The following is a 12,253-nucleotide window of genomic DNA, read 5'->3' on the forward strand; positions in this document are numbered from 1 at the left end:
TAGTTAGGATTTTTACCATTCTGATGAAACGCCATGGCCCACAGCAAGTGGGGGAGGAAAGTGTTTGTTTTCAGTTACACCTCCAGGTGTAAGCAGAAGGTTGAACACTGAGAGAAGCTGGGGCAGGAACTCAAACAGGGCAGGAACCTGGAGGCCATGGAGGCCCTAAAGGGGAGCTGCTTACTAGCTTGTTCCCTGTCAACTCCACACAAGTTAGAGTCACTGGAGAGGAGGGAGCCTCAAAGGAGAAAATGCCTCCATAAGACCCAGCTATAAAGAGGCCTGTAAGGCATTTTCTTAATTAGTGATTGATGGAGGAGGGCCCATCCCATTGTGGGTAATGCCATCCCTGGGCTGGTTCTATATGGAAGTAGACTGAGCAAGCCAGAGGCAAGCCAGTAAGCAGCACTCCTCCACGGCCTCTGAACCAGCTCCTGCTTCCAAGTTCTTGCCCTGTCTGAGTTCCTACCCTGACTTCTGCAATGGTGAACAGTGATGTGGGAGAGTAAGCCAAATAAACCCTTTCCTCCCCGAGTGGCTTTGGTCATGGTGTTTCATCACAGCAATAGTAACCCTACATAGGCTTTCTTATAGAATCCAGGGCAGCTAGCCCAGGGGTGACTCCACCCACAATTGACTGGGTCCTCCCCCGTAAATCACTAAATTAAAAGAATGTGCTATAGGCCTGTCTACAGCCAAGACTTATGGAGACATTTTCTTAATTCGGGTTCCGTCCCTGCTCTCAGATCATTCTGAGTTATCTCAAGGTGACATAAAAATTAGCTCGCACACCAGCTTACAAGATTTTTTGTTGGACATGAGGCAGACATGCAAGTGACTGCATCTTGATTCACTACTTTTCATAGGCCAAAATGGTAGCTTGTTCAAAGTAAGTGTTCCACGTACATATCTATGTTTCAGAATTTATTTCAGGGAGCTTTATAGTCATCCAGGAACATTTTATTATTTTATCTCCTATGCCTGACCATGCTAGAGTTTTACTTCAAAGAATTAGAAACAACCCGGGCATGTTGTTGCATGCCTATAACCCCAGTGCTCAGAAGATGAAGATGGAAGATTAGAAGTTCCAAGTCACCATGGTTGCAAGTCCAAGGCTGGTGTGGGAGATCATTCTATATAGGTGTTGCTTTTATTGGTTGATGAATAAAGCTGCTTTCAGCCAATGGCTTAACAGAGTAAAGGAAACCCAAACAGAGATGTAGAGAGAAAGAAGGTGGAGTAAGTCAGAAGCTATGTAGTCACTGCAGGAGACAGACGCCTCGGCCAGAGCCCGCTGAAACTTTGGCAGTAGAAAACGACCTCATGGTGATGTACAGATTAATGGAGATGGGTTAGTTTAGGATATAAGAGCAAGCTCGAAATACGCTTAAGCTATTGGCCAAACAGTATTGCAAATAATATAGTTTCTGTGTGATTATTTCAGGTTGGAGAGGCCGGGAATGAACAAATAGGCTCCACCAACACAAGGCCAGCCTGGGTTACAAGAGACCACTTCAAAATGGAGGACAGGGCCAGGCGTAGGTAACTATAGTAGTGCCTGTAACTATGTAGGTAACTACGTATGTTACTATGTAGGTAACTATGCCTGTATAAGGTGTGACTGAAATAATCATTAGTTTGATTTTTGTTCTCTGATCGATTTCTGATCATTTCCTTATCACTTTCTGCTGAGTCTTGGCCATCATAACTCCCCACAGATCTACAGAGTCCTTGTGCACATGGCAATCCCTGTGACTGTGACCTCCTTCTCCAATACCAGCAGACTCTCCCTGACGTTTTATGAACTGCAGATGCTTTTTCCTTTCAACACCTGCCAATATAAAAATTTCAAGTGAGCAGATGGTAGAACTTTTCCATTAAGGTTTTTTTTTTTGTTTTAACATTTAATTCTAATAAAAACTGATATGTACTGACTGAAGCTAACCAACCAGGTCATGCTGAACACCAAGCACATGCAGCAACACTGTGTGATGCTGGTATTCGAGGTGAGTCTGCCTCTGAGAAACTTGCCAGCCGAAGAGAGATATAGATATGTAAACAGTCACAACTTCACAGTCCTTGACATGGAAAAGTCCTGCAGACAGACAAAGGTGAATACCACCCCGAAAGCTCCTACTTAATAAGAGAAACGAATCCTCATTAGAGCTCTCTAAGTTCTGTCCCTGTGGATTGCTGACAGCACATTGAAACCCCACTCCCATACAGACAACCCTGCCCAAGATGGAGCTTTCCTTTTCTCAGCTGGCTTTGCCCAGAACAAAACATGCTGCGCTTATTCAAACCTCCCTTTCCTGCCATCTTACCCCCAATGCTCACTTTCTAGAAAAACCCACATATGAGGTTAAGTCTGTCAGTTCCTCCAGAGAGTGTCTCCACTATGTTACAGATGTCTTCAGTGTGTTCCCCCTACAAGAGGCTATGGGAAACCCTGTTGAAGCAGCCCACTCATTAGTGTGACTTCATGACTATTTAAGTTCCCTGGGCGAGGGTTATTAATATGAGCCAGCGTCATTCTCAAGCTGAGCAGGTTTGGTTTGTGAAAGGTAGAGAGGAAAGGGACTGATATGTGAAAGAATTTTTAAGATCATTTTTTAAAAAAAAGAGAGAGAGAGAGGAGGAGGAGGAAGAAAAGGAGGAGTAGGAGGGGGAGGAGGAGGAGGAAGGAGGAGGGGGAAGGAGGAGGAGGAGGAGGGGGAAGGAGGAGGAGGAGGAGGGGGAAGGAGGAGGAGGAGGAGGGGGAAGGAGGAGGAGGGGGAGGAGGGGGAGGAGGAGAAGAGAGGAGGAGGGGGAGGAGGGGGAGGAGAAGAAGAGAGGAGGAGGGGGAGGAGGGGGAGGAGAAGAAGAAGAAGAAGAAGAAGAAGAAGAAGAAGAAGAAGAAGAAGAAGAAGAAGAAGAAGAAGAAGAAGAAGAAGAAAAGAAGAAGGAGGAGGAGGAGGAGGAGGAGGAGGAGGAAAACTTCATTTCAGGTTAAAAGTAGAAGGAATCAAAAACCTCTTTATCTTTGCTATGCAAGAATAGCAGCAAGATACACAGCCATTTAAAAAGACAGCTCTTATCAGAGCTTAGCACAAGCGTTTTGGAAGTGTGATGACAGCACCTACCAAGAAGGATACTTCGCTGTGATCCTGTGACCAGCATATTCACCCTTCCTGTTTTTAAAAGATTTAGACATAGAAAAGACATCCCCTGATGTTAGTTCATTATTTCCTCGTACTTGCCCCAAAGTGGAGTCTACCCAGGTGCCCATCACTTGATTTCTTTGGAGTAGTCTATGTGCCAATGATGCAATGACAATATGGATGGAAGTTACAAACTACCAGGAAAGGATCTAGGTACCTCATGCATAATTACATCTATATTTTTAAAAAAAAAGCCAAAAGTCATCTATGCTACAAAATATCAGAATGGGACCAGGTGGGACCAAGACAGTGACCTGAAGTGACATTAGGCGACATTTTGGGACACTAGTAATGCTTTTCTGAAAATGATCTTCAGAAGCACACTGAATTTGTTGAACTATATCAAACTACACTATGTAAAGTATGCTTTTTGTTTTGTTTTGTTTTTTTTTTTTTTTTGAGACAGGAGTCTGTGTAAAAGCCCTAGCTGTCCTGAAACTCACTCTGTAGACCAGAACCCAGGAGGCAGAGACAGGCATATCCCTGTGAGTTCAAGGCCAGCCTGGTCTACAGAGCGAGTTCTTCCAGAACTACCACTCAGTCCAGCAATGAGTTCACTCATGTCCTTGCTCAGTGACATCTTAGGATTCCTATTCATCATACATGTTAACACAGACAAAGCTATCCATTAGCAGTTATTTTAGGACTATATTCCTTCATTATTATCACAGTTTATCATTCTATGTGTTTGTGTGTGTGTGTGTGTGTGTGTGTGTGTAAAAATGAACAAAATTCTTGAGCTAGAATTGGTTACATGGAATTCACAATGAAGTACTCTGTGTTTTATGTCCTTACAAAGGACAGGGTGCATGCCTTTGATGTCACTGCAGTTTATGAACCCTTCTAGCTGTTGAATACTGACCAACTCTCCTCTAACTGTGATGCACCTCAGACAGAACGAATACTGTTGGAAAAAAAGGTGATCTTTCCACCTCTCCTGATGCCAGTCATATATCCCAAATATATATACATTATGATAGCAATTTCCAAAATCTAAAATGATGAAACCATAAGGTGTTCTACCTAAGGCTCAAATTTTCATATAACCCCAAGAGATAAAAATTGTCATAAAATCTTGAAACTAGTATCTTAAAAACGATAATTCACTACGAAAAGAAACAGAAGAGAGATGAGAGGATGGACAGTAGGAAATGGGAAGCGGAAGTCTTGCCTTTAAAAAACAAAAACAAAAACAGCTTCCTGAACCAGAGAACAAAGATAATCCCCAATCACTAAGCATCTAAGCCACAGACAGGTGCCAAGTTAGCTGTGCCAACCGAAGAAAGCAAACCAAGTGGTGAAGGATCCTTGTCAGAACCCGACTGGTAAGACACACTTATATTTACCACCAAACTATAAAGAAACATCTCATTTCAGTTTGACTACCAACATTACATTTCAAACAGTCCCCAGTTATTCTTTTGAGCCACATACATATACAGTCCGTATTACTGTAAGGTCTGTAGGACATGACCCCTAGAGTTGATTGGCCCTGATATACGGGGTCATATATCAGATATCCTGCATATCAGATATTTGCATTATGATTCAGTGGAAATAATGTTAAGGTTGGGGCCGCCACACCATGAGGTTATTAGAGGGTCACAGCATCAGGAAGACTGAGACCTCTTCAGCAATGTGCTGAAATTACTGCAAGTGATAATTTAATGCAAAACTTTTTACAGGTTTTGGGTCAATAACTTTAATTTACTGTTTGTAAACTCCCAGGTACTTTAAAATACATAATGGCACATTTTAAAATCTTTCAAAGATTTCGCCAACTTCAAAAAATAACTTTTAATAGTGACATCTGTAACAAGCCTCAATTCTTGCCCTAATATCTTTAGGGAGCTTAAAAATGTACTTTATATGCATTTCATTTCCTATAAATTGCTTCCCCTTCAATTGTAACTTTCTAGGCCATAATGTGTTCTTGGCGGGGATGCTAAAGAAACTGGACACCTAAGTTCTCATCACACTGTGCTTGTCCTCAGCCTTCATCCTTCCATTGATGCATTGGAGTCTCTGCAGCCCTTGGAGTGCCCCACTAGCTTACAGAGTGCCCTTGTTATTGGAGATGCTAAGGCACATTTATTTGCCCGAGCCACCTAAAGACCCAATGCTTAAAGGACATGATGCCTTCTATGGTCATTCTCTTCCAGGCCCCCTTTGCTACCTCCACCTACCAATAGGGCACTGGGGTATGAGGTAATGCGGCCCACAAAGGATGAGAATCTGCCCTTGCTGCAGGTTGCAAGGACTCCACTCCAGTCCTAGAGAAGCGATGGCCATTCTGGCCCTGTCCTTGTTCTGTAAACTGTCCATATTGCTACCATCCGTGATGTTCTCCCTCACGGTAAGAGAGAATGGGAACCTAGCCCTTCAGCATCTGACAGGATTTTAGGGCCAGGATTCAGAAGCCTGAACTTGGATGCATCTTTCAAAGTTTATTGCAGGCAAACTGGCCTGTCTTTGGTTTGAAGCACCATTCCTGAGACTCACTAAAGACCTGGCAGGCCAGAAGACAAAACGCAACACAAACCTTGAGATTTCCAGCTCGAGTTCACAAAAATGTCAATTTATCAAATTTTAAATTAAGATGTTTTCCAATTCACATGTAAACACAAAATTTTGAAAAACTTTCAGTATCATTAGAAAAGTCAGACACTATATGCTCTAACATTTATTTACAGTTAATAAGTTAAAAAGCAACACACAACCAAATTGTAAATCTCATTCATATGCACATCAACTGTTCAGGGAAACACTTCAGTTCCATTACAAGCAATTGCTTTCTAATGCACTTAAGACATAACAGTTTATCAAAAAATATCTGAACACACCAATAAAGGAAATGTTATGTATGTTCATTAAAAATCACTGATTTAAAGAATGCCATAGCAACCATTAAAACAAAACAAAAAATCCTTTAAGTTCAAAATTGTGATTTTTTTTGTATTCAAATATTTTTAAAGTTTTTTTTATAAAGTTTCTTGAAAAATAGTAGTATCATGTACACATGGCAAATCAATAGACATGAGCTACCAGCTTACGTGGCACTTGTCCAGAGTACCGGGACAGGAAATAAATAGGCACCACCAAAGATGAAGCTTGCCCCCAGGGAGGGACGTCATTGGGTGATCAGGAGGAGAATGCAAATGGCAAGGTGACCTGAGGTGCCAGTCACCACAAAGAGGAACTCAAACGTCAAAAACTAAATAAAAGCTTAGCAAGGCGAGGCATTTCCTCCCAGCTGACCTCTCTACTTGTGCCATATGAGAGATGAGAGAGAGCAGGAGAAAAAGGGGACGTCTTTTAAAAACCATGCACAAACCAAGCTAGAGTCTTTCCAGGACAAAATCCAGGCTTTACCTTAAAGGCCACAGGGCCAAGTTTTTTTACACAGCCCGTTCAAAGGTACCCAGGAAATACCCTCCCTTCCTTATAGCAGATTCCCCAATTACATAGTCGCATCTTCATAGTTTTTCAAAGTTATAACACAGGTTTTGCTGCAGAGAATTTAGTAAGATAAAGGTTGTATTTCTGGATCAAATCAAACTCAGGATAGGCAACCAGATCCAAACACTGATCAAAGAGCCAAAGAAACATTTATGCATAAGGTCAAGTGCACTAAGGAATCAAGGCATCAGAAAAACAAATGCCAAAAGACCTCAGTAAAAATAAATGCATGGTGTAGCTGGTTATATGCCCATTGTGCGCTGAGGAAAACTATCCTCTCAGCCACCTCTAGTTTCAGAAGCCTCTGGGAAGCATCTAGATAAATTCCATGTCGAAATTACATTCTAATATGGCCATTGGATTTATTTCTTGTTATAAAACTATATACAAGTGGAGTGGTACAAATGCATTTTCATCAGGCGCTAGTGAGCTATAAAAGTTAACAATATCTTTTTGGGAAGAAAACGCTATGTATCTGAAATACATTTGGCAATGGAAGCTAATAACCAAGACTGTCTCAGCTTCCCATGACACAACTTAACACTCTCCCTCTGATAATTATTCACTTGTGAACTCAAGTAACAGTGTTTCTAACAATGTATTATCATTGAGCAGTGAATGAAAGACTGAGGCTTGTGGAAAACTGGCATAAAGTCATATATGTATATATAGTATATGTATATATATATATATCTTACAAAACAAAACGTGAAAATTAAAGTCAAAACACTCCTTTCATGAACTATTAAACTTAAAATAGTCAATTCAGAAAGCTATGCCATTGAATTCTAGGAACACGTGAGTCAAACTGCAACTCCCACTATTCGAGGAGTCTGCCAAGCAGAGATAAACCTTAGCACTGACAGCTTCACACGGCCCAGCCCAGTGTGGATGTCCCACGGCAGAACACTTAAATAGGAAATAATAGTGGTAGAAAAACACTATTTGACCCTTTAGGTATTGCAGAAAAAGCTGGCTGTGGCACCACTGGCTAAACTACCTAGTTTTGCTGCCACCAATGACCAAAGGCACTTGGATAATCAAGAACTCCATACTGGGCCATATGGTATACTCGCTATTATTATAAAAGTGTACGAGAAGGGTCAGTAACTGTGTGGCTCGATATTTTGATTCCTGTGACTTTTAGCTATCAAAGATTGCGAACACAATTATGAATGAAAATAAGAGAAAAAGAAATTTCATAGAGTCAACCAATTGTGATGATTTTCAAAAAGACAATACTATTAGTTTAGACTTGTTATCCAACAAGAAAGACCTAAAGAAATCTATTTTTCCCCCAAACAACTTCACACAGCTATGTGGTACCAAGAAACGCCCCTGCCCCTCCCTCTAGATCATTCGCAGTTCCCGGAATTCTAACGGGTATTCTGTTTATTCACAATGCCCACATGCACTGATCTCTCCTAAGCAACTTCCATCTTAATTCTCTTTCCATTAACAGTCCTGAATTCTTATTAGACCAGAACGTGAGGCCAAACAACCTCCAACTGGATTCCAGATATTCTTGTAGCCAGCATATCCTTCAAAATTTATTCACTTTTTAATCACAAGTCATGTGGTTCCAAAACACTTCAATTTTATTCAATTAAAAAGAACAAGTAAGTCAACTTTTCCTAAACAAAACTTTTAAAGAATATTCTACCATTTTCTTTAGGAGCTCAGTAAATATAAATATGAAAATTCAATATAAAACTTTATATATAACCACCTTAACATTTTTTTAAACAGTTGTACTTTGCATCTTCGTAATCACTGAGCTCGTGAACTTCAAAGTCATACAAATCCTCACATTAACAGTCATAAACTTGAACCTCTTAAAAGACAACCTTGATCATCAAAGCTTTGGAATCCAGTAAAAATTAGCAAACGAGTGGGCTTCAGAATACCCTGAGCGTACACCAGCACTCTATCACGAAACACAGTCCATATTCCGTCCAGAAAGCGGGGCTGACAGTCAAAAAAACCAAACAGGCGAGGGGGAATAAAGAGCAAGTAAAATTCTGGCTGTATTACGTAAGCACGAAAGCAAATCCCTTTGGAGAGAAAAAAAAGAAAAGAAAAGAAAAGCAAACAAAATTCTTTTTTCTAAGTCTTCGGAGAACTTCCAGGCCGGTGAGGTAGAGTCCGAAAGGGGGTTTTGCAGGTGTCCCTCCAGTTCTGGAGACGTCTCCATTCGGCGGGCTGGGAAGCAAGGGGTCCTATGCCGCGAGTTCTGCTGTGCCGTGTGGCCGCGGGCGCGGGGCCGCACCTGTCCCGATGTCCGCGGACCGCCGCGCCGCACCGCAACCGGGGGAGGGGGGCTTTGTTCGCTCGTAAAGTGCACCAAGGGGGCCGGTTCTGTAAACATTCGACTGACAAGAGTCCGTTCCAGCGCCAAAGTTCGCTCGCTCGCTCGCTCGCTCGGACGGCGGCCGGCAGGAGGCGCCACGGCGCGCGTCACGCCCGGGGCACCGGGAACCGGCGCAGCCTCACCACGGGCTCCAGGTCCACTCGGAGCACTTGGCGCGCCCTGCGCCGCGCCACCGCCAGGCTGCGCTCGCCCCACACGTCGTCGCCAACGCGGATGGTCGGGAAGCTCGTCAACGTCGGGGTGGCCGCCCTCCAGATCTCCTCCAGGGTGCGGCCCCCGAAGCAGGACGCGGGCGGCCCGGGCTCGGCGGCGTCGGCGGCGTCGGAGACGGCGGCGGGGTGCGAGCGCAGGGTGCCCGGGGAGACCCGAGCTCCGCGGCGCCTCCTCCTGGGCGCGGCGCGCGGGCGCGGGCGGCGCGCGGGGCGGCTGGCGGGCGCCGGGGGGTCGGGCACGAGCGCCCGGCACGAGGAGTAGCCGTAGACGTCCTTGCTGCGCAGGATGTGCGGGGAGAACTGATGCTTGAGGCTGCAGAGGAAGCTCCAGAGCTCCGCTTCCGAGCTCATGAACTCCGTGCTGCTGGGCATGAAGAGCTTGAAGGCGTCGCCCAGCGCCTCCGTGCTGCCGGCCAGCGACAGTTGCGATCGCGAGTACACCACCTTCTCCTCCAGCGCCTCCAGCCCGGCGGCCCCTCCTTCCGCTCCGTAGCCGCCGCCCCAGGCGGCCCGGGGCCGGCGCCGCCGCCTCTTCACGCCGCGTCTCATCGGAGGCCGCTCGGGGCCGCCCGCCGTCCCCCGCCCGCGCCCAGGCTCCGCGGCCGGCGCTGGCCGCTGCTGGCGCCTCCCGCCCCGGCGCCGCTCGCTACTTTTTTCTCGCCTCGCCGCCCCTCCCCCTCGGGGCGGAGGACGCGCTGGATGTCCTGCCGCCCGGCTCAAGATGGCGACGGCGGGCGCCCACCCCGGGGCTTTGTCATTGGACGGCGCCCGCCCCCTCCTCGGGCTTCCCTTTCTTCTCCTCTCTCGCCTCCTTTCGCCCTCCGCCTTTCTTTCAATGGGCCCGCCTCCGTCCCCGCCCACCGCGGCCCCGGCTCCTCCCATTGGGTGCTCTCGGGAGGAGGGGCGGGGACTCGTGGAGGGGTGGGTGATGGTGATGGCCCTAGGAGGCCAGTCAACCATTGGGTGGGTTGGTTAGGGTGGAAAGTGGGGTCCATGAGTTCCATGTTGGGGGTTGGGAGGAGTGGGTGTGCAGCCTTGGGGTGGGCTGGAGAAATCTACCAGTCTGAATAACAAAGGCTTGGGTCTGGAGCTAGAGAGGATGGGCTTTCCACCAATCCCTTCTCGGCCCCTTGGCATCCTCATGGTCTTGGCCTCTCTTGACCCCATCTTTCTTTCTCAAGAGAACAGTAAACATTCAGGCATTTGTGGCAGCTTCCTTCTGGGGAGTGGAGCCATCTTGGCATGGTTAGGAGATACCGGTCGTTGGGAAAGCAAAAACCTACTGTATGGAACTAAGCAGTCTGTTCAAGTTGGACAAAGAGCAACGAGCGGAAACAAAGACATTCTGCTTAAAGAAAATATTCTTGTTTTAAATACATGCGTTTATCACAGTGCTATTTCATACTTCACTGGGTTTTAAATCGCCCATTTGGTCCACCATTGCTAACCTTAATGTAGGATTCCATATAATCACTATCGAGAAGAGTACATCCTTAAGAACCAGTTACCTTTTGTATGTGGGAGGAGAGTAGTGGACATTCCTCTTGTCAGTTTCTCTATCCCCATTGAACTCATTGCCTATTCCCATATTAGCCATGGAATGTGTACAGAATGAATGTATAAAATAGCACTGACTACTTGAAGTACAAAAATTGCTTAGAACAAGATAATTATATATTTTACATGTATATGGCCATTTTCTTTGAAGTCCTTTAAACTTCATTATTCCTCATGCTAGGGATCAAACCCAGAACCTCACACATCCTCAGACAACAAGTATTACTCCTCCGGTCTACAAGATTTCTTTAAAATGTTTAAGGTTTTAATAAAATATGTCCTGGTATTTAAACCTTCCTTCAGACAGCATTTTATTTTGCGGAAGACAATGAATACAGTGCAGAACTGTTGTTACTTGCATACAGTTGATCCTTTGAATGTTTGATCTGAGAGATACCTGGTTCAGTCTTCAGATGAGAAAGTTTAGACCACGGAGATTCATTAATACAGCTTGCTATTAGTAGGGCGGGTGCTTAGGTCTTTCTGTTCCTAATCTAGAAATCTTTAAATGTTGCTGGTGGTTTTTCCACACTGTTCTCATCTAACTCAATAGAAATGCTTTATGCGTTTTCAGTGGAGTGGCCAGGGGCCATAACTGTACCCCTGTTCATACTTCTCACCCACAAATAAACAGTTTTAATCTGCCCTGTGGTGGGCATGGATAGTATGTTTGTGCCACATAACATTTTGTTTAGTTTCAATTAAAAAAATAAAGAAGAAATTTGCTTTTCTGTCACAAAGCCCATACGCCACACAATAGACTTACAGCAAAAAAATAAAAATTTTGGCCACGAATGAGTTCTCCATGTACCAAAACGATGGTAACTTTATAAGAGAAAATCATTTTCCTAGAAAAGCATAACTTGGCTCTCAGAATAAGAGCATAGAGACAATTACCAGCTTCCCAGCTCCTCATAAGAGAATTGTGTTGCAACCACTGTATTATAACTAGTTCTCATAGTAATTCTGAGAACACATAATAATGTGAAATTTGAATGATTTCTATCGGAATATCGATAGAATACCAATTTCTGTGTAGGTGGACACAGACAATCACTCAGTAAGCTCGTAGACTGGGGAGAGAGAATAGGATAAATTAGGATACAATTCAAGACTCAGGTGCCGCTATGCTTTCCCTACTACGTTAATCACAAACCCTTCAGGTCTTGACATACTATGTGTACTATGTATCTACACAAACATATAATTGATCCAACTAAGAAAATATTTTTTCAGCAAAACTATAAAAAAATAAGAGATAAAATTTTTAATAAGTTATTGAGCAATCAAGAGTTAATTTTGTGAGCCAGTAAACAGAATTTAGCTAAAACTATGTCTGGGATTTAGAACCAAATATGTTAAATGGCTTAAATTATTTTACTCTTTTTAATTTATCTTAATTTGAATATACATAAACTTATGTAATTGATTTCAATTAACAAAATGTGTTTTCA

At 44.1% G+C, this 12,253-nt stretch overlaps 1 protein-coding gene across 1 annotated transcript; it reads right to left on the minus strand.

Annotated features, from left to right (window-relative positions):
* Positions 1-8,979: 8,979 nt before the first annotated feature.
* On the minus strand, positions 8,980-10,066 carry Ccdc71l (coiled-coil domain containing 71 like). Its single transcript, XM_085697761.2, has one exon. The coding sequence runs from the start codon at positions 9,789-9,791 to the stop codon at positions 9,117-9,119; it is 675 nt and encodes a 224-aa protein (XP_085553887.2). The 5' UTR covers positions 9,792-10,066; the 3' UTR covers positions 8,980-9,116.
* Between the last annotated feature and the right edge of the window lie 2,187 nt (positions 10,067-12,253).

Source organism: Myodes glareolus, chromosome 11 (genome assembly GCF_982192425.1).
Source record: "Myodes glareolus chromosome 11, mMyoGla1.1, whole genome shotgun sequence".
NCBI lineage: Eukaryota > Metazoa > Chordata > Mammalia > Rodentia > Cricetidae > Myodes > Myodes glareolus.